The 18692-nt window shown below is 46.6% G+C and overlaps 2 protein-coding genes across 4 annotated transcripts in view; one reads left to right on the plus strand and one right to left on the minus strand.

The window, feature by feature from the left end:
* Positions 1 to 7321, plus strand: part of LOC309364742 (uncharacterized protein) — a 30103-nt gene extending 22782 nt beyond the window's left edge. For 2 of the 3 annotated variants that reach the window (XM_081902571.1, XM_081902569.1), the window contains 5 exons: positions 304 to 430; positions 939 to 1049; positions 2064 to 2324; positions 3583 to 3996; positions 6741 to 7321. In XM_081902571.1, coding sequence (XP_081758697.1) covers positions 304 to 430; positions 939 to 1049; positions 2064 to 2324; positions 3583 to 3996; positions 6741 to 7087 — 1260 coding nt within the window. In that variant the 3' untranslated portion in view covers positions 7088 to 7321. The remainder of the gene's footprint in view (positions 1 to 303; positions 431 to 938; positions 1050 to 2063; positions 2325 to 3582; positions 3997 to 6740) is intronic. The other variant, XM_081902570.1, reaches the window with a different exon arrangement.
* A 4966-nt stretch (positions 7322 to 12287) lies between these two features.
* On the minus strand, positions 12288 to 17201 carry LOC309365112 (butyrophilin subfamily 1 member A1-like). The gene is made up of 4 exons (XM_081903276.1): positions 17106 to 17201; positions 15374 to 15463; positions 14332 to 14415; positions 12288 to 13067 (listed from the first exon to the last, which is right to left on the minus strand). Exons 1-4 carry the CDS (start codon positions 17185 to 17187, stop codon positions 12544 to 12546), a joined length of 780 nt encoding a protein of 259 aa, XP_081759402.1. The 5' UTR covers positions 17188 to 17201; the 3' UTR covers positions 12288 to 12543.
* Between the last annotated feature and the right edge of the window lie 1491 nt (positions 17202 to 18692).

Consider the following 18692-nt stretch of genomic DNA (forward strand, 5'->3'; position numbering starts at 1 on the left):
CCTCGGCCTGAAAGCGAGATGAGCGCCACAACCCCACAGTCGCCTTTGACTGGACTTAACCATCCAAGGGTCCTTTACCCTTTTTTTGCCTGGGGTGCCAGGGATTGAACCCAGACAGTCAAGGGGTGGCTGAGGACAGACTGAGTTTAGTGCCTCCACTGAATCTCAGATCAGAGCAAAACCACATTTCGAAGCAGATATGCCACTATTGTGTGTGGTTTGGGGTCAAGGCCTCTTTGGGATGGTACCTGGGGAAGTGAAGATCTTTAGTTTGCTCACCTGTTGTTGTCGTCACTGTTGCAGAGACCCGTGACCTTTGAGGATGTGGCTGTGTACTTTTCAGAGCAGGAGTGGGCCTTGCTGGATCCGGCTGAAAGAAGCTTGTACAGGGATGTCATGCTCGAGAACTATGAAAATGCATCTTTGTTGGGTAAGTACCTTGTTAGGTTGAATCCTGACAAGACAGAAGTACAGTTTTGGGGGGACAGGAGGCGAGCAGGTGTGGAGGGCTCCTTGGTCCTGAATGGGGTAACTGTGCCCCTGAAGGACCAGGTGCGCAGCCTGGGAGTCATTTTGGACTCGCAGCTGTCCATGGAGGCGCAGGTCAATTCTGTGTCCAGGGCAGCTGTTTATCAGCTGCATCTGGTACACAGGCTGAGACTCTAAAATGCAGCCTCATTTTAAAAGTAGCCCATAGATCAAAACCATAAGGGGAGGGAAACATAAGGGTCAGACTGAGTCCAAAGCAAAGGCCAGGCGGAACAGCTCTGTCTTGCAGGCCCTGCGGAAAGATGTCAAGTCCCGCAGGGCCCTAGTCTCTTGTGACAGAGCGTTCCACCAAGTTGGGGCCAGTACTGAAAAGGCCCTGGCCCTACTTGAGACCAAGAAATGATTGCCTGATTCCTCCTTGATCCTCTTTGGCTTTTCTCTCCAAACAGGGTCTCATGTCCTCAAACCCTCCCTGATCTCCAGCTTAGAAGAAGAGGAAGAACCTTGGGTGCCAGATCCACAGGCCCTGGAGGAAAGGAAGGCCTTGGACTCCAGCTCTGGTGAGAGAGGAAGGATTCTAGATTCGTTTGCTTGTTTTGAGTTGAAGAGCATTTAAACATAACACTGGGAAACAAAAATTTTCTTGCAGTTGTTCTAACCTAATTTAGACGTGCTGATTTCATATCTGAAGTTGGTTTTGTTCTGTAAGCTCTAGGGGTTTTTTTGCAGTTCATGCACCAGGCTTGTTTACACATTTTTGTCTACTTGAAGAAGCCATGGTCCAATCTGAAAAATACAAATATTTAGGTTAGGTAAAGGTAAAGGGACCCCTGACCATTAGGTCCAGTCGTGACCGACTCTCACTTTACTGGCCAAGGGAGCCGGCGAACAGTTTCCGGATCATGTGGCCAGCATGACTAAGCCACTTTTGGCGAACCAGAGCAGCGCACGGAAATGCCGTTTACCTTCCCACCGGAGTGGTACCTATTTATCTACTTGCATTTTTATGTGCTGCTAGGTTGGCAGGAGCAGGGACCGAGCAACGGGAGCTCACCCCGTTGTGTGGATTCAAACCGCTGACCTTCTGATCGGCAAGTCCAAGGCTCTGTGGTATAACCCATAGTGCCACCCACGTCCCCATATTAAGGTTACAAAACTATAAAAATAAAGCAAAATTAAGTTTGCAAAACAATAATTACCATGTAGTTAGGGTAGATCAACGTGTCAGTGTCCACTTATCCCCAGTGTAAATATGACATATCAGCAAAAGTCGGAAATTGAAAGATAACTATAGCATGTACATGAAAATCGATTTCAGATTTGAAATCAGCATTGAAAGAACATATAAGAAGAGTTGAAAAACCTCATGCAACAGAAAATGAAAAAAAATTGTTCCTCAGTGCTCCCCGCCCGTTCCTGGAGTGGACTCTGCCTCCTGTTTTTTCAAACATTTTAATTTCCTCTCGGCTCCTTCTAAATGATTTATTTAGGTTTGTCCCTCATGTTCTCAGCCCCTAAAATGTCTCTGGTTTATTCCTTTGTTTACATGAGCGTTCTCTCTGTCTCCCTCCTAGCAGGTGACAAGAAAAAAAGGCACTTTTGCCCGGATTGTGGGAACAGTTTTACGGTGCTAGCGAGCCTCGTGAGACACCAGAGATCCCACACGGGGGAGAGACCTTACAAATGCCTTGAGTGCGGGAAAGGGTTTCGCGACAAAGGAGGCCTCGTCAAACATCGGAGGATCCACACTGGCAAAAAGCCCCATGAGTGCCACGAATGCAGGAAAAGGTTCACGGAAAGAGATGCGCTTATTCAGCATCAGAAAACCCATCTCGGTGAGGGAATTGTGGTCACCGTGCTTTGGGGTGTCGCTTATTTATTTGTGCACTGCTCTGCAACAACTAAAGCACCGTTTAGATAGAAGATAGAAACAAACTGCGGCGGGCAATAAAAATCTACCATAAAAGGAAAACCTAAACTAAACGGCCTGAGCAAATAGGTTTTGTTCCCCTGTTCTGAAAAGAGGATAAAGGAAATACTCATTTTAGCATTTTTTTCCTTCTATTTTTCTCCTCTTCATTTTCTGTCGGCTACTCTTTACCAATTTTGCTAGAATTTTGCTTAACTATAGGACATTCCCTAATATAAAGAAGTTGCTCTTCTCTTTGTCAGCCCACGTAAATCTTTAGTTATAAATCAATAATGCGTATGTCACAACGCGTCTCTCCCGCTGTTTATCATACATAAATGCCTGACTGGTTTTAGTAATAATACTAATACTACTACTACTGATAATAATTTATTATTTATACCCCGCCCATCTGGCTGGTTTTCCCCAGCCACTCTGGGCAGCTCCCAACAGAATATTAAAAACACGATATTAAAAATTAAAAACTTCCCTAAACAGGGCTGCTTTCAGATGTCTTCTAATAGTCAGATAGTTGGTTTTTTTCCTTGGCATCTGATGGGATGGTGTTCCACAGGGCGGGTGCCACTACCGAGAAGGCCCTCTGCCTGGTTCCCTGTAACCTCACTTCTCTCAGTGAAGGAGCCGCCAGAAGGCGCTCGGAGCTGGACCTCAGTGTCCGGGATGGATGATGGAGGTGGAGACGCTCCTTCAGGTATACTGGGCCAAGACCATTTAGGGCTTTAAAGGTCAGCACCAACACTTTGAATTGTGCTCGGAAACGTACTGGGAGCCAATGTTGGTATTTCAGGACCGGTGTTATGTGGTCTCGGCAGCTGCTCCCAGTCACCAGTCTAGCTGCCACATTCTGGATTAGTTGTAGTTTCCGGGTCACCTTCAAAGGTAGCCCCACATAGAGCGCATTGCAGTAGTCCAAGCGGGAGATAACCAGAGCATACACAAACTCCTTTGCAGACACAGCATTTCATTTATGCCACAAACCACACAGACATCTTTCGATTCTCATTGTTATGGAACTCAGTGACCTCAAACTCCCAGGCTTCAAAATAATATCTGGACCTGTCCGTTTTAACTTTGTCCCTGCCAAGCATCAATAGCTTGGTGGCATTAGTCCTGCACCATCATTTCCAGAGGGGTCACTCCTTGCCTGTTTGGTCCCTTCGCAGGTGACCTGAGGAAGCGCTACCTGTGCCTCGAGTGCGAGATGAGCTTCCTCAGCAAAGGAGGCCTCGAGAGGCACCAGAGGGTCCACGCGGGAGAGAGGCCCTTCCAGTGCCCCGAGTGCGAGAAAAGCTTCTACGACAACGGGAGCCTGGTGAGGCACCAGCGGACCCACCGGCAGGACAAGCCCTTCCCCTGCCTCGAGTGCGGGAAGCGCTTCAACATCCGCTGCAACCTCACCAGGCACGAAATCCTCCACAAAGAAGCCAAGCCCTTCCAGTGCGCCGACTGCGGGAAGCAGTTTAGCAGGAAGGGACGCTACCTGAAGCACGCGAGGGAGAAGCCCTACGATTGCCCCGTGTGTGGCAAGGCCTTCTGCGAGAGGGGAGACATGGTCCGACACCAGAATCAGCATCCAGGTGAGCGGGGCAGCGCCGGGGGGATCTTCTCCAGGTGGCGAGGCCATAAAAAGCGCCCACCAGGTTACTCCAGTACAGTGGTACCTCGGGTTAAGTACTTAATTCGTTCTGGTTTTTTTAAAAAAATAATATTTATTAAGAGTTTAAAAATTACAAAAAAAAAAAGAGAAAGAAAGAGTTAAACAAAACAATACAATACAATACAAAAACGAAAACAAAAACACTACATATACATAACAAAACAAAACATAAACAATTAGAAACACATCAAATACTTTCAAATTCTTATCTTTCGTTTACTTGTTTCAGCGACCTCCTCGCAGCTCCCTTTTTTGTATTCCACTTCAATTAACTGTTTCAGCAAATCCTTTCCATCTTCCTTAGTTTTCTGTCCTATAATTTATCTTATCACATTCTAACCTTATTTTTCCCTTTTATCCATTAACAATCTATTTGTACTTAATTCTTTATAACAGCAGAAAGTATTTAATTCATTCTGGAGGTCCGTACTTAACCTGAAACTGTTCTTAACCTGAAGCACCACTTTAGCTAATGGGGCCTCCTGCTGCCGCCGCGCCGCCGGACCACGATTTCTGTTCTCATCCTGAAGCAAAGTTCTTAACCTGAAGCACTATTTCTGGGTTAGCGGAGTCTGTAACCTGAAGCGTATGTAACCTGAAGCGTATGTAACCTGAGGTACCACTGTATCCTGTTTTTACAGCGGCCAGCCAGATCTTAGAATTGGAAGGGACCTCAAGGGCAGCGCTCGAAACTCCCATGATTCCAGGTGCATTTTATGACAGGGAATTTCATTAACGCGAGCGGTTTCTGAGCTCTGGGCACAGTGCCGCGCCTAAGATTTCGGATTAAAACAGCAGAATGGAAGGAAAGGAGGACCTTTTTCTGCTTCCCCACTTCCAGCTACTCTCTGAAGACTGGGGAAGGGACCCTCTTAAGAATATTAGGGGGGTGGGCAGGGGAAGGAGTAGACCATGTGCAAAAAGGAATATACAGTGGTACCTCGGGTTACAGACACTTCAGGTTACGGACGCCACTAACCCAGAAATAGTACCTCGGGTTAAGAACTTTGCTTCAGGATGAGAACAGAAATCGCGCGATGGCAGCGGGAGGCTCCATTAGCTAAAGTGGTACCTCAGGTTAAGAACAGTTTCAGGTTAAGAACAGACCTCCAGATCGAATTAAATTCTTAACCCGAGGTACCACTGTAATATTTTAGCTGCAGTTCATTCATTTTTCAGCTTTGCATTCTTGTTATTAAGAAAGTGCACATAGACATTCTGTTGTCCAGTCACAAAAATAATAGCAGTTTTTAGTTCTTTTTTAAAAAACAAATATTTTATTGAATTCACACAAATTTCACATAAAAAATCCAGTACGTGATAAATGTTTGTTTTATTTTAGTGGCTTCCTGTCCCATTCTCCGTGGTTTTTTTAAAAATTCTGTCTCATTGATTCACCCTGTTTTGAAATATGGATTGCCATATTTCAAAAAGTAAAACCAGGACATTCTGAAGGTTGTTTATTTAGGAAGGTTGTTTATTTAGGAAGGTTGTTTATTTAGGAAGGTTGTTTATTTAGGAAGGTTGTTTATTTAGGAAGACCCCAAAATTTTTGAGCTTTTCCCCACTTTTGTTTTGGAAATCCCAGGAAATCTTGGACGTAGGGCACCCTTATTTTATATCATAATCATAATACAATAATCTCTCATTCTTAATTATTATAATAAATCCTGCTTGCAAATTAATCATATTATAATAGTCTGAAAAAGGCTTCCGTTCTTCCAATAGCTTTTAATTCCTCATACCCCAAAGCCTATTCTTAAGGCTTCTCGTTGCGTTTCACATCCTAAAATGGCCCACACTTCTCTCTCAGGATTCTTGCCCGCTCTGGATTTCGAATGTGTTCCTGTTCCCTAAAGGAGAGGAGGCTGAACTACACAGGCACGAGAGAAACTGAATGGACGTGATATATATATTTAAAATGGGATATTATAACAGATAGAGAGATCCCGTCGGCAGCCATGCAAACTGCAGCATGATTTGCCTTACAAAAATACAGAGAGACACAAGTGTCAGTGTGTGTGTATACATATTATATATGATTGAAGATATATACGTATATAGTTATACCGTATTTTTCACTCCCTAAGACGCACTTTTTTCTTCCTGAAAAGTAAGGGGAAATGTCTGTGCGTCTTATGGAGTGAATGCGTGTTCCCTGGAGCCGAATTGCCCAGGAGCAAAAAGCAGGTCATGCTTTTGAAAGAGGGAAGTGGGTGTTGAAACAAAGCTGTTGATCGTTTGCCGATCAGGGAGAGAGATAAGGGATGCTAGAGATAAAGGAGGCTGCCTGGGAGGTAAAAGCCCATGGATCCTCAGGATTTTTACATTGGTTCATCCCAAATTCACCATCAGATCACATAGCATGTCCATGGCTACAGCCTGGACCAAAAAAAATCACGCACCCACTATTGTGTGGGACCGCAATGTCACAAAAATGTGGTTACAAAGCACGGATCCACATGGATCCTCAGGATTTTTGCATTGGGTCACCCCAAATTCACCATCAGATCACATATCTGTGGCCACAGCATGAACCACAAAAATCATACATCCATTGTTTCGTTCAGAATTTTTTTTTTCTTGTTTTCCTCCTCTAAAAACTGGGTGCGTCTTATGGAGCGGAAAAAAACGGTATGCACATTCTGCTCTTTGTACCAACAGATGAGCTGAGGGAAAAGTTCGCCTGCCCGGAATGCTGGAAGGTTTTTAGCAAGAAATCCAGCCTGAGCAGCCACCAGAAACGCCATACGACCGAGAGGCCCTTTGAGTGCTACGACTGCGGGAAGAGATTCAAGAAGAAAGGGGACTTGGTGGCGCACCAAAACAGCCACACTGGAGAGAGGCCCCACAAGTGCTTTGAGTGCGGGAAGATGTTCGGTAGCAAAACAGCCCTCTATCAACACCACCGGATTCACACGGGAGAGAAACCCTACTCCTGTGAGGAGTGCGGGAAGCAGTTCACTCTCAAAGGAAACCTCGATCGGCATCGGAGGACCCACGTGGGATGAGGCAAGATGGCGGCAGGGAAATGATGTCTTTGGCCAGAAGCTGTGTGGCAGAAAAGGAGAGAGCCCTTCACCCTGTGTATCGAATGACTGTCTATTTAGAGCATGGGTAGGCAACCTAAAGCCCAGGGGCCGGATCCGGCCCAATCGCTTTCTCAATCCAGCCCATGGACGGTTCAGGAATCAGCATGTTTTTCCATGAGTAGAATGTGTCCTTTTATTTAAAATGCATCTCTGGATTATTTGTGGGGCCTGCCTGGTGTTTTTACATGAGTAGAATGTGTGCTTTTATTTAAAATGCATCTCTGGGTTATTTGTGGGGCATAGGAATTCACTATTATTTTTTTTCAAAATGCAGTCCGGCCCCCCACAAGGTCTGAGGGACAGTGGACCGGCCCCCTGCTGAAAAAGTTTGCTGATCCCTGATTTAGAGGGAGGCTCACCAACTGTTTTGGACCACAAGGCACCCATTTTGAATTTTGAGGGTGGGTGAGGCACCCAGCTGCCCTCACACCAAAAGCCTTACGGAGCCCCATTTTAGGGAGTGAGAGCTGCTTGAACAGCGCTTTGCTGAGGCCACGCTTAACCCTGTATAGTGGTTTGAGAGACTTGAGGTCACATCCACACTGTTCCTTCAAAGCATGTGGGGCAGGATTCAGCTAACTAGTCCCACTAGCAGAAGCCTGTGCATTGAGGCTGCTCCACACGTCCTGAAATAGGCTCTGGAGGTGTCACGGAAAGGGAGGGGTGTTCGTTTTGTCTGGCTGGCTGAAAAGATTGCCCTGGTGGGACAATCTCCTTGGCGCCATATTGAATTCTTCACTCGACTTCCCCCAAAGAATCTTGGGAACTGTAGTTTCTTAAAGATGCTGCGTGTCTTAGCTGTGTCAGAGGTAAACTGCAGTTTCATCCCATGCCCAGTGCAAGGATCTTAATACAGTGGTACCTCGGGTTAAGTACTTAATTCGTTCCGGAGGTCCGTACTTAACCTGAAACTGTTCTTAACCTGAAGCACCACTTTAGCTAATGGGGCCTCCTGCTGCTGCCGTGCCTCTGGAGCACGATTTCGGTTCTCATCCTGAAGCAAAGTTCTTAACCTGAAGCACTATTTCTGGGTTAACGGAGTCTGTAACCTGAAGCGTATGTAACCTGAAGTGTATGTAACCCGAGGTACCACTGTAATGAGCTAAGTTGCTTGTTGTTTGTCAGGGTTACAGAGTTCATGTGAAACACTATCAGTGTCCCATCTCTGAAAAGAAATGTTACTCATTTTTATTATTTATTAAATTTGTATACTGCCCTGTACCCGCAGGTCTCAGGGTGGTTCACAGGATAAAATCACAACATAAAAACACAAAACACACAATGAAAACAATGCCCCTTTTAAAAGGGCATTGGATGTGAATCAGCCCAAGGCCTGGTCGAAGAGGAACATTTTTGCCTGGCGCCTAAAGGTGTATAATGAAGGCGCCCGGCGAAGTGCCCTGGGGAGAGCATCCCACAAACGGGGAGCAACTGCAGAGAAGGCCTCGTTCTCTCCTCCCTCCCTAATTCCTGTTTGCAAGCATGGGTAACTTGTGGCACAACAGCTCCCATGTTTGCCGGCCCTTGACCCTAGCAGCTGAGGCAGGTGGCCGTTGGACTCCAGTAACCTCTGCGAGGCCACAGGTGAGCCACCCCTCCTGCGTGTGTCGTTGCTGTGTTCCGTGTTGCGTGCCATGTGTGAAATAGTGCTGAGCTGTAGCAGCCCCTTGAGCAATTTCCCCCTTTCGCAGTCGACTGCCAGGCTATGTCTCAAAACAGGAAGAGGAAAATCCGACAGGTGAGTCCAAAATGTAGCCTTTCTCCTCTTCCTCCCCCCCCCAATTCTTTAATTATTATTTTTTTGACAAAGTAATAATCATAGATAAGAATAAACATGTGCACCCCACCACTGAGACCATTCCATTGTAACTATCGCACCTCCCAAAATTTCAACACCTCTTGTGATGGTTTGACCCCTTTCTCCTCAAAATCATTTCTCCTGCATATTCCCCATCTTACCTTAATGGCACATGTTAATTTATCATTAATAGCTACATCCCAAACCTCTTTATACTATTTTTCCATTTTATATTCTGCTTGCCCCTTCCTAGCTGTAATAATCCGTGCTGCCATCAATAAATTTGTCAGCAAGTCCTTCATAGCCTGTGAACCTTCCACTCCATCGTTAATTGATAATGATGCTACCTCTGGACTTTTGGTCAACTTTAACCCAGTGCTTTCTGTTCTCTCCTTAAACCCCCCCCCCCCAATTGTACATATTTACCACATGTGAACATAATTCCCTGTTTCCTGACACCCCCTCCAACATAACACCAAGTATTCCTTGTTTATTTGATTTAATCTGACTGGTGTTAAATACCATCTCCAAACTACCGTATTGTTCGCTCTATAAGATGCACCAGACCACAAGACTCACCTAGTTTTTGGAGGAGGAAAACAAGAAAAAAATATATTCTGAATCTCAGAAGCCAGAACAGCAAGAGGGTTCGCTGCGCAGTGAAAGCAGCAATCCCTCTTGCTGTTCTGGCTTCTGGGATAGCTGCGCAGCCTGCATTCACTCCATAAGACGCACACACATTTCCCCTTACTTTTTAGGAGGGAAAAAGTGAGTCTTATAGAGCAAAAAAAAAGGTAATTTATAATAATTTTCTTTTATTCTTGTAGTCAACATTTTCAGTGTACGTTTCTCCCATATTTCCCCCCAGCTTTAACTATCTATATGTCCTGTTATCTCCTTTTCCCACCTTCTCTTCTTCCTCACCGAGAAAGCAATGTCCATCACAAAATTATGCGAAGCTAGCTGATGATTCTAGAAATAAAACAGAATGGCATGCTGCACATGTTCGCTGTTCTTTTCATTGCAACAAGTGCAAGGGAAATGCAGCTGTGTGTCGGCCATCCCAGATCTTCCAGTTCAAAGGCAATGCCTAACAAATCGCTGGCAGGCTGCGCAATGTCCGTCGCTCATCCAGAGCGAGCAGCTAGAAAATGCCCAAAAGGAAAGAGCAGAGAAGTGGCAGTGGGAAGGGTCAGCATTCGGCCCAAATGGATAATGTAAGAAGAGCCTTGCTGGATCCGACCTCAGGATCTGCATCCTCTTATCACAGTGGCCAACAAAATGCCTCTGCGAAGCAGGACATGAATGCAATAGCTGTGTTCCCTCCAGCTAAGCTTCCAAGCAGCAGGTATTCAGGAGCACCCTGGTCTAAAACAATGGCTCTTCAAAGGGACTGAAGAGACAGGATTCCCAAATGAGGAATTCCTATTCATTTTCCCCCAAATAATGGAGGGGCCTATCTAGTGTGTCTCATGCAATTCCCTCCCTGCGAGAAGTGAGGTTGCAGGGAACCAGGCAGAGGGCCTTCTCGGTAGTGGCGCCCACCCTGTGGAACGCTCTCCCAGCAGATGTCAAGGAAATAAACAACTACCTGACTTTTAGAAGACATTTGGAGGCAGCCCTGTTTAGGGAACTTTTTAATGTTTGATCTTTTATAGTGTTTTTAATGTTCTGCTGGGAGCTGCCCAGAGTGGCTGGGGAAACCCAGCCAGATGGGCGGGGTATAAAAAATAAATTATTATTATTAATTATTTATTATCTTTGCAAGGAAATGCAAATGCAAAGGCTCAAAGCTTTATTACCTGACAAAATATTTACACAGCGAGGTGTCCTCACTTTGTGGAAGTTGACCTTGGGAATATATTCTGCAATTCGCATTCACATATCCCAAAGACCTGGCCTAGAGATCCCATACAAGCAAAAATTGGAAGAAAGTGAGGCCTGTGGAAGCATGGGTAGCTTCTCGAGATTTTTGCTGTTTTAATACTTCTCTGGATTGTAATCTCTCCTTCAGGCTGCAATCCTTTTCCCCAATTGGTTTCTTTCTGTTGGCCTTCTCGGAATTGTCTTCTCAGTTCCAGCTGGTTTTCTTCACAGTTAGCTTCTCTGCGCAGATTGCCTTCTCCGAATTGGAATTGAGAGGGAACTGTTTTTATTCTGTAGTCACAAGTCCTGGCAAGCAAAATTTCTTCCCCGTAGAATCCTGGAAGTAAATTGGCTTGTAAAAAATGGCAGTCTTCTCTGCCAGGGCCCAGGTTCGAAATGTCTCATTATTGTTCTCTCCACATGCATGGGAACTTTTCTTAAAGTAGCAAAGAGTTTAGATTTCTCATCTGCTAGGCCAAACCTCTGTCTTACCCACCTGCAAGCAAAATCCGTCCAGAATTTACAGGAATTTAAATGTTCTGGCCATTTTGTTTTGGTTTCAAGGCTGGAATTACTTTGCAAAGGTGAAGGTCTAATTCAGGAATCCTCAACCTGTGGGCCTCCAGATGTTTTGGCCTACAACTCCCATGATCCTTAGCTAACAGGACCAGTGGTCAGGGATGATGGGAAATGTAGTCCAAAACATCTGGCGGGCCGAAGGTTGGGAATGTCTGGTCTAACTAGGTTAAAAACACAACTTTTCTTAGCTTTTAAAAGGATAGAATAAATAGGTTTGATACATGGTTTTAACGGCAGATGTGACTGTCATCATAAAGGGTAAGGTAAAGATAAAGGGACCCCTGACCATTAGGTCCAGTTGTGACTGACTCTGGGGTTGTGGCGCTCATCTCGCTTTATTGGCGGAGGGAGCCGGTGTACAGCTTCCGGGTCATGTGGCCAGCATGATTAAGCCGCTTCTGGCGAACCAGAGCAGCGCACGGAAACGCCGATTACCTTCCTGCCGGAGTGGTACCTATTGATCTACTTGCACTTTGACGTGCTTTCTAACTGCTAGGTTGGCAGGAGCAGGGACCAAGCAACGGGAGCTCACCCCATCGCGGGGATTCGAACCGCCAACCTTCTGATAGGCAAGTCCTAGGCACTGTGGTTTAACCCACAGCGCCACCCGCATCCTATATCATAAAGGGTAAATGTCTCTAATAAACATTAATTTACCAGGTTGCCAAGCTGGCCCTAGTGTTTCTGTTTATTAGGGTTGGAAAGTTACTAAAAGCATGCTTGAAAAACCCAAATGTATTTTAATTGTGAGATTAGCACAAAAAATGATGTTGCCCTGTTCAAACGTCTTTCTCATTCTCTCTCAAGCTACACAAAGCACCTATTTGCTTCTGTGGCTTTTGTCAAAAAAGCAAAAGCTTGCTTGTAATTGTCTAGCCCTCTCATGTTTGGAGGTGTTTACTTACATTATTTTTTTTACATTTGTAAACTACCCTTCCTTGCTAAGGAGTCCTGGGTTGAAAATACCCAAGATGTTAAAGTCATGCAACGAAAAATAAGATAGATCTTGTTTAAAAAGAAGTAAAAGCTGAGGGAAAACGCGGGAAAGGTGCTATCGAGAGACATCGTGCGGGTGTTCCGGCATCACAGAGCCTAGACTGCTCCAGAACCCTTTTGAGCGGAGTCCAGTGTCTCAGGGACGCACAATAAGTTCGGTTCCATCCCACACACGGAGCCAAGGCAGAACCTTTTCCCCACCAAAAGCGGCTGAACTGAAGGTGTAGATTGTGGTCTGGGTTTCCGGATCGAAAAAATCCACCTGCCCTACAGTGTAGTCCAAAAACACGCGGATCCACTGTGGCCTCTTGCGAAAGGAGAGCCGTGTGTGTTGTGGGGAGGTGAAAGCTATGTAGTTACCAAGTCCTTCATATTCTCCTATCCCCCAGATGCCCGCAGCCGGGCTGAAGCCTGTCGGCCCATCTCTCTTCACAGACTCCTTGGCCACCCCCACTGCCCATTCCCCCTTGCCCTTCACGCCAACCTCCCAGCAGTGTTTGCCTGAAGTGAATCCCTCCCTGCCCAGCACAAAAGCGCGCTGGTTAAATCGCTTGGTGCTGCTGGGAAAGGTCTGCTCCACCTCTCCCCATCGCACACTTTTCTCATCCTTGGATACCACCAGCCGCCGGTGGGCCGTGTCTGGATCCAGAATCACACGGGCTGAAAGGAAAGGAAAGAAAGTATCAGATCGTAGGATCATAGATTCCTGCCCTAGGAGAAGACTTGGTGGCTCTCGCCGACAGACTCTGTACCAGCTGTTAGATCCCACTTTCTGAACCTTGGGGAAATATATTTGATCAATCAAGGGAGATTATATTTGCACCTATCAAGGTGCAATAGTGAAAGGCAGTGGGGGACTTCTTTTTTTAGCCTCAGGGGTCCTGCTCCCATGTGAGGAACCTTCCAGAAGCTTCATGCCTCAGGTTGGCAGTGTTAGGATTCCTGCTCCGTGTTTGCAGTCATGAGATTGTTGTCTATCACATGACGGTGTATGTTTTCATTCCACAGTGTGGGAAGTGACGGAGACAGGATGTTTATATTACTGTATTCCGTGGAGTGGGACTGTTGTCCTTTGTTCTTTCTCTTTTTGCTGTCTGATGAGAAAGAGGAAGGAGTGCTCCAAGTGTATTATATGTAAATAAAGTAGATTAGCCAAAATGCTGAGCTATTGAGTCTGTTACACAAACCGCCAATACTCTGCAGATCCCTAAGTGTGCTGATGCTTCTTGGCATCAGTCGCTGTGATGTTTGGGCTGAAGAAAGCTTTTGAAGCTCCCAAACAACCGACCAGGAGGGAAAGTGTCTCTGCCAGGGTCCTACACAAGAGTAGGACAATCCTAACAGGCAGATCAAAAGGCAGAAGCAGGCAGAGCAACTGTCTTCTAGGCTTACGTCCCAACCGCACGAAATAATTCAGAGGTTTCTACGAATACCTCTCACCCTTCGCCAGTCAGGCAGTCCAGAGGCCTTACCAGAGTTGAAGAAGCCATTCTAGTAAGGTGCAAACAAAACGCAGGAACAAAACAAGATGGATTTAGTGAGGAATGTGGCCTGAGGAGACACCTAAGGGCCAGATAGGGAGGTACAGAGGGCTGCAGTTGAGCCCGAGGCGTGAGGTTCCCGTCGTTTTTCATTTCCTCACATTTCATTGTGAGATAATCTTCACACATCTATTATGGAGGGAGCTTTCATGGACCACAGGCCATTTCAAGAGAGGCAATGCTTCATGAGTGCTGTTGCTCAGTTCCTGCTTATGGGCTCCCTGTAGGCCACTGGTTTTTAACTGGTGGGTTGAAACCCACAACCGGGTCACAGTTTGACCCGAGCAGAACGACTACCCTGCTAACAATACAGAGAAATATTAAGAATCGGAAGTTCAGGACAGGCTTTGTATTCCAAGAGAGGCAAAGAGAAGGAGAATTACCTGCTGGACTTCCTGGGAGCAAGTCACATGAATTGGGCAAAATCCGTGAGCAGGAACCGCCTTCTATTTTTTTTATCTGGAAAACTTTCAACATAGCTCAGGTTAGGGTGGGGATGGAGAATCTGTGAGCCACCAGAGGACCTTAGGAAACCACTGTTCAGCAATAGCAGGCAGGTGTGGTCTAATCTGGACAATCCATGGTTGCCCTACTGCTTTAAAAGTATAGTGCAGATTGGTCCTTTATTTATTTTTTAAAAAAACCAAGAAGTGGCCAAGAAGCATTGGCAACAAGAAAGAAGAGGCTGTTTTCCAGAATTTTTAAGGGCAATGTGACCCCCCCTCCGATTGGCTTTCTTAAAAACAATATTTTCTGAGGTATTTTTAATAGCTAGGACTACAGTGGTACCTCGGGTTACAGACGCTTCAAGTTACAGATGCCGCTAACCCAGAAATAGTACGTCTGGTTAAGAACTTTGCTTCAGGATGAGAAAAGAAATTGCGCAGCGGGAGGCCCCATTAGCTAAAGTGGTGCCTCAGGTTAAGAACAGTTCCAGGTTAAGAACGGACCTCCAGAACAAATTAAGTTCTTAACCCGAGGTACCACTGTATATTTCCAAGTGCCAGACCACTGTTAAGAAATAGGATGGGAAGCGGAAGCTTTTTCAGCCTGAGGGCCACATTAGCTTTGGGGCGACCTTCCCAGATGTGGCAGAACCAGAGGCAAAAGTCAGCAGTTAATTGACATAAATTGTTGCCTTTGCATGGTAGGCTAGTTTCTACATATACTCTCCATCCAGGCAAGTAGAGGTATTATTTAATGAGTTGGAGGATATATTCCAGCCAAACGAAAACACTCACACAAGGTGCCAAGCAGGGCCAGTGAGGAGGAATCTGGCCTGGGGAGAGTCCCAGGGGCCAGGCAGAGAAACCTGAAGGGCCACATTTGGCCCCAGGCCTGAGGTTTCCCAAGCCTGGCACAGGAGCAGGGCCAAGAAAAGAGGAGGCAGCCCGACCATGAGTTAAGACTACGCTAGAAGCCTACCTATCAGAAGAGTGATCAGGCCCACGTTCAGCACGATGCTCACTGCCAGTAAGACCTTCTGTGTGATGTTGCAGCATTTTGAAGGAGATTCTGTGGAGTTGATAAGGTCCATCAGGAAAACACAACTTATTATTATTATTATTATTTATTCTTTTCCGCCATTCCTTTGAAGCGCTCAGGGTGGCATACATCGTTTTTAGATTCACAACACCCCTCAATAATCCTGGCTCAATGGCCTCAAACTCCACTTCCTTCATTGACTTCAGAGTGTGGTGAACCTGCCCCGCTGTTTTGGGGGTCCCTGCTTCTCCTTCTGCTGAGTGTGGCTCTGGACCTCCGCCCCCAAGTCCTGCCCCCAATTGTGCCACTGGGTAGATTAGGCTGAGACAGATTAAATGCCCCAAAGTGATTTTTTGTTGCTGAGCAGGGATTTGATCACTTGTGGGGTGCCTCAGGGTTCAGTCCTCTCCCCCATTGCTTTTTAATATCTACATGAAGCCGCTGGGAGAGATCATCAGGGGGTTTGGACTGGGTGTCCATCAATATGCAGATGATACCCAGCTCTACCTCTCTTTCAAATCAGAACCAGTGAAGGCGGTGAAGGTCGTGTACAAGTGCCTAGAGGCGGTTGGAGGATGGATGGCGGCTAATGGATTGTGGCTGAATCCTGACAAGACAGAAGTACTGTTTTGGGGGGACAGGAGGCGGGCGGGTGTGGGGGACTCCCTGGTCCTGAATGGGGTAACTGTGCCCCCGAAGGACCAGGTGCACAGTCTGGGAGTCATTCTGTACTCGCAGCTGTCCATGGAGGCACAGGTCAATTCTGTGTCCAGGGCAGCTTTCTACCAGCTCCATCTGGTACGCCGGCTGAGACCCTACCTGCCCTCGGACTGTCTTGCAAGAGTGGTGGTGCATGCTCTAGTTATCTCCCACTTGGACTACTGCAATGCGGTCTACATGCAGCTACCTTTGAAGGTGACCTGGAAACTACAACTAACCCAGTATGCGGCAGCTAGACTGGTGACTGGGAACAGCTGCTGAGACCACATAACACCGGTCCTACATAAAGACCTACATTGGCTCCCAGTACGTTTCTGAGCACAGTTCAAAGTGTTGGTGTTGACCTTTAAAGCCCTAAATGGCCTCAGCCCAGTATACCTGAAGGAGCTTCTCCACCCCCATTGTTCTGCCCGGACACTGAGGTCCAGCTCTGAGGGCCTTCTAGTGGTTCCCTCCCTGCGAGAAGCAAGGCTACAGGGATCCAGGCAGAGGGCCTTGCTGGTAGTGGCACCCGCCCTGTGCAACACCCTCCCATCAGATGTCAAAGAGATAAACGACTACCTGACATTTAGAAGACATCTGAAGGCAGCCCTGTTCAGGGAAGTTTTTAATGTGTGGCATTTTAATGTATTTTTAATCTTTGTTGGAAGCCGCCCAGAGTGGCTGGGGAAACCCAGCCAGATGGGCGGGATACAAATAAATTATTAGTATTATTAGTATTATTAGTATTATTAGTATTATTAGTATTATTAGTATTATTAGTATTATTAGTATTATTAGTATTAAACCCCTGCCTCCTGAGCCTTAGTCTGATACTCTGACCACTACACCTCACTCCCCCTCCTAATAAACAGTAACAGCCCACAACTTCACTAAGAAATTAAGCACCCTTGACTGGAATTACTGCATGCCTGGCAGCTGAAACCTGCAATGTCCAAGTTTCAGTCCATACCTTGTGCCTTTGGGGGAATAGGTGGTGAGCAGGTGTTTCTGCTTCTTTCATCTACTGCCATGTAACCCTCTTCATCTTCCATCTTCTAATATTTCTCTTAAGACCCAAGGAGAGTAGGTTCAGCAAGCAAGGTAATTCCTGAAAGCTAGACTTTCTGCCTTTGGAAGGAGAATTTAGCAGTTTTTAGACCACTCAAGCTGCAAAAATAGCATGTAAAAATGGTCCTCTCTTCCTCAGTCTCATGAATATGAGACTTCCCCAATTGCCGCGGGAGTTGACCACACCAAACATATGAAGCAACCCACCTTTCCACTCTGTCGGTTTGTGACACACTCGCTTGTGCAATGATTGCGTACGGCGGCAGCACACGGTAAACCGAAGCTGAATCCCGTGGAGAAGGAAATCCTGTGGCTTAGCGGTTTGCAGGTCTGGGAAACTGGCAGCTCACCTGTTATTGATGGGGTTGCACTTTCCCCGAAGGGACAGGTACATGGCTTGGATGCACATTGTACATAAAAAGGAAACCCCTGGGTGGTTAAGTCCAGTCAAAGGCGACTATGGGGTGCGGTGCTCGTCTCGCTTTCAGGCCGAGGGAGCTGGGCTTAGTGCACAGACAGCTTTCCGGGTCATATGGCTTCTGGCGCAATGGGACACCGTGACGGAAGCCAGAGCACACGGAAACGCCGTTTGCCTTCCTGCCGCAGCAATACCTATTTATCTACTTGCAGTGGAGTGCTTTTGAACTGCTAGGTTGGCAGGAGCAGGGACAGCAATGGGAGCTCACCCCGTCGCAGGGATTCGAACGCCGACCTTCTGATCGTGGTTTATACCACAGTGCCACCTGTGTCATCTTATATCACTTTACCAGTCATGGCTAACCCCATGGGTAGGCAAACTAAGACCCGGAGGCCGGATCAGGCCCAATCTCCTAAATCTGGCCCACAGATGGTCCAGGAATCAGCGTGTTTTTACATGAGTAGAATGTGTCCTTTTATTTAAAATGCATCTCTGGGTTATTTGTGGGGCCTGCCTGGTGTTCTTACATAAGTAGAATGTGTGCTTTTATTTAAAATGCATCTCTGGGTTATTGTGGCGCACAGGAGTTCATTCACCCCCCCCAAAAAAATATAGTCCAGCCCCCCACAAGATCTGAGGGACAGTGGACCAGCCCCCTGCTGAAAAATTTTGCTGATCCCTGGCTAACCCCAAATAACTGTAGTTTGCAAAAAGTGCTCACCCACAGAGCCACCATTCCAGGCACCCTTAACAAACGACAGTTCCTGGGGTTTTCCATGAGTATTCAAGTGTTATTAATAAGTGTGAATGTGGCTTTAGGTCCTTTGCTGTCCCTTTGCTGAGGCAGAGCTAGCTGTCCTCAGTGACTGAGAACTTTGTCCCAGCTTCGGTTGATGTGGCCATTCCTGGACAGGGACACAGGCTGGTCTCAGAGGTGCAGACACTGGTAATTTCTAGCTTGCATGGCTTCAATGTGCTCCCCACAGGGCTGCCCTCGAGGTTGGTGAGGAAACTAGCTAGCGCAGAATGTTGGGCTTCAGTTTTTAGCCAGAACAGCTCTGCACCAGCGAG

This window comes from Podarcis melisellensis (assembly GCF_964234715.1).
Source record: "Podarcis melisellensis genome assembly, chromosome: 2".
Classification (NCBI taxonomy): domain Eukaryota; kingdom Metazoa; phylum Chordata; class Lepidosauria; order Squamata; family Lacertidae; genus Podarcis; species Podarcis melisellensis.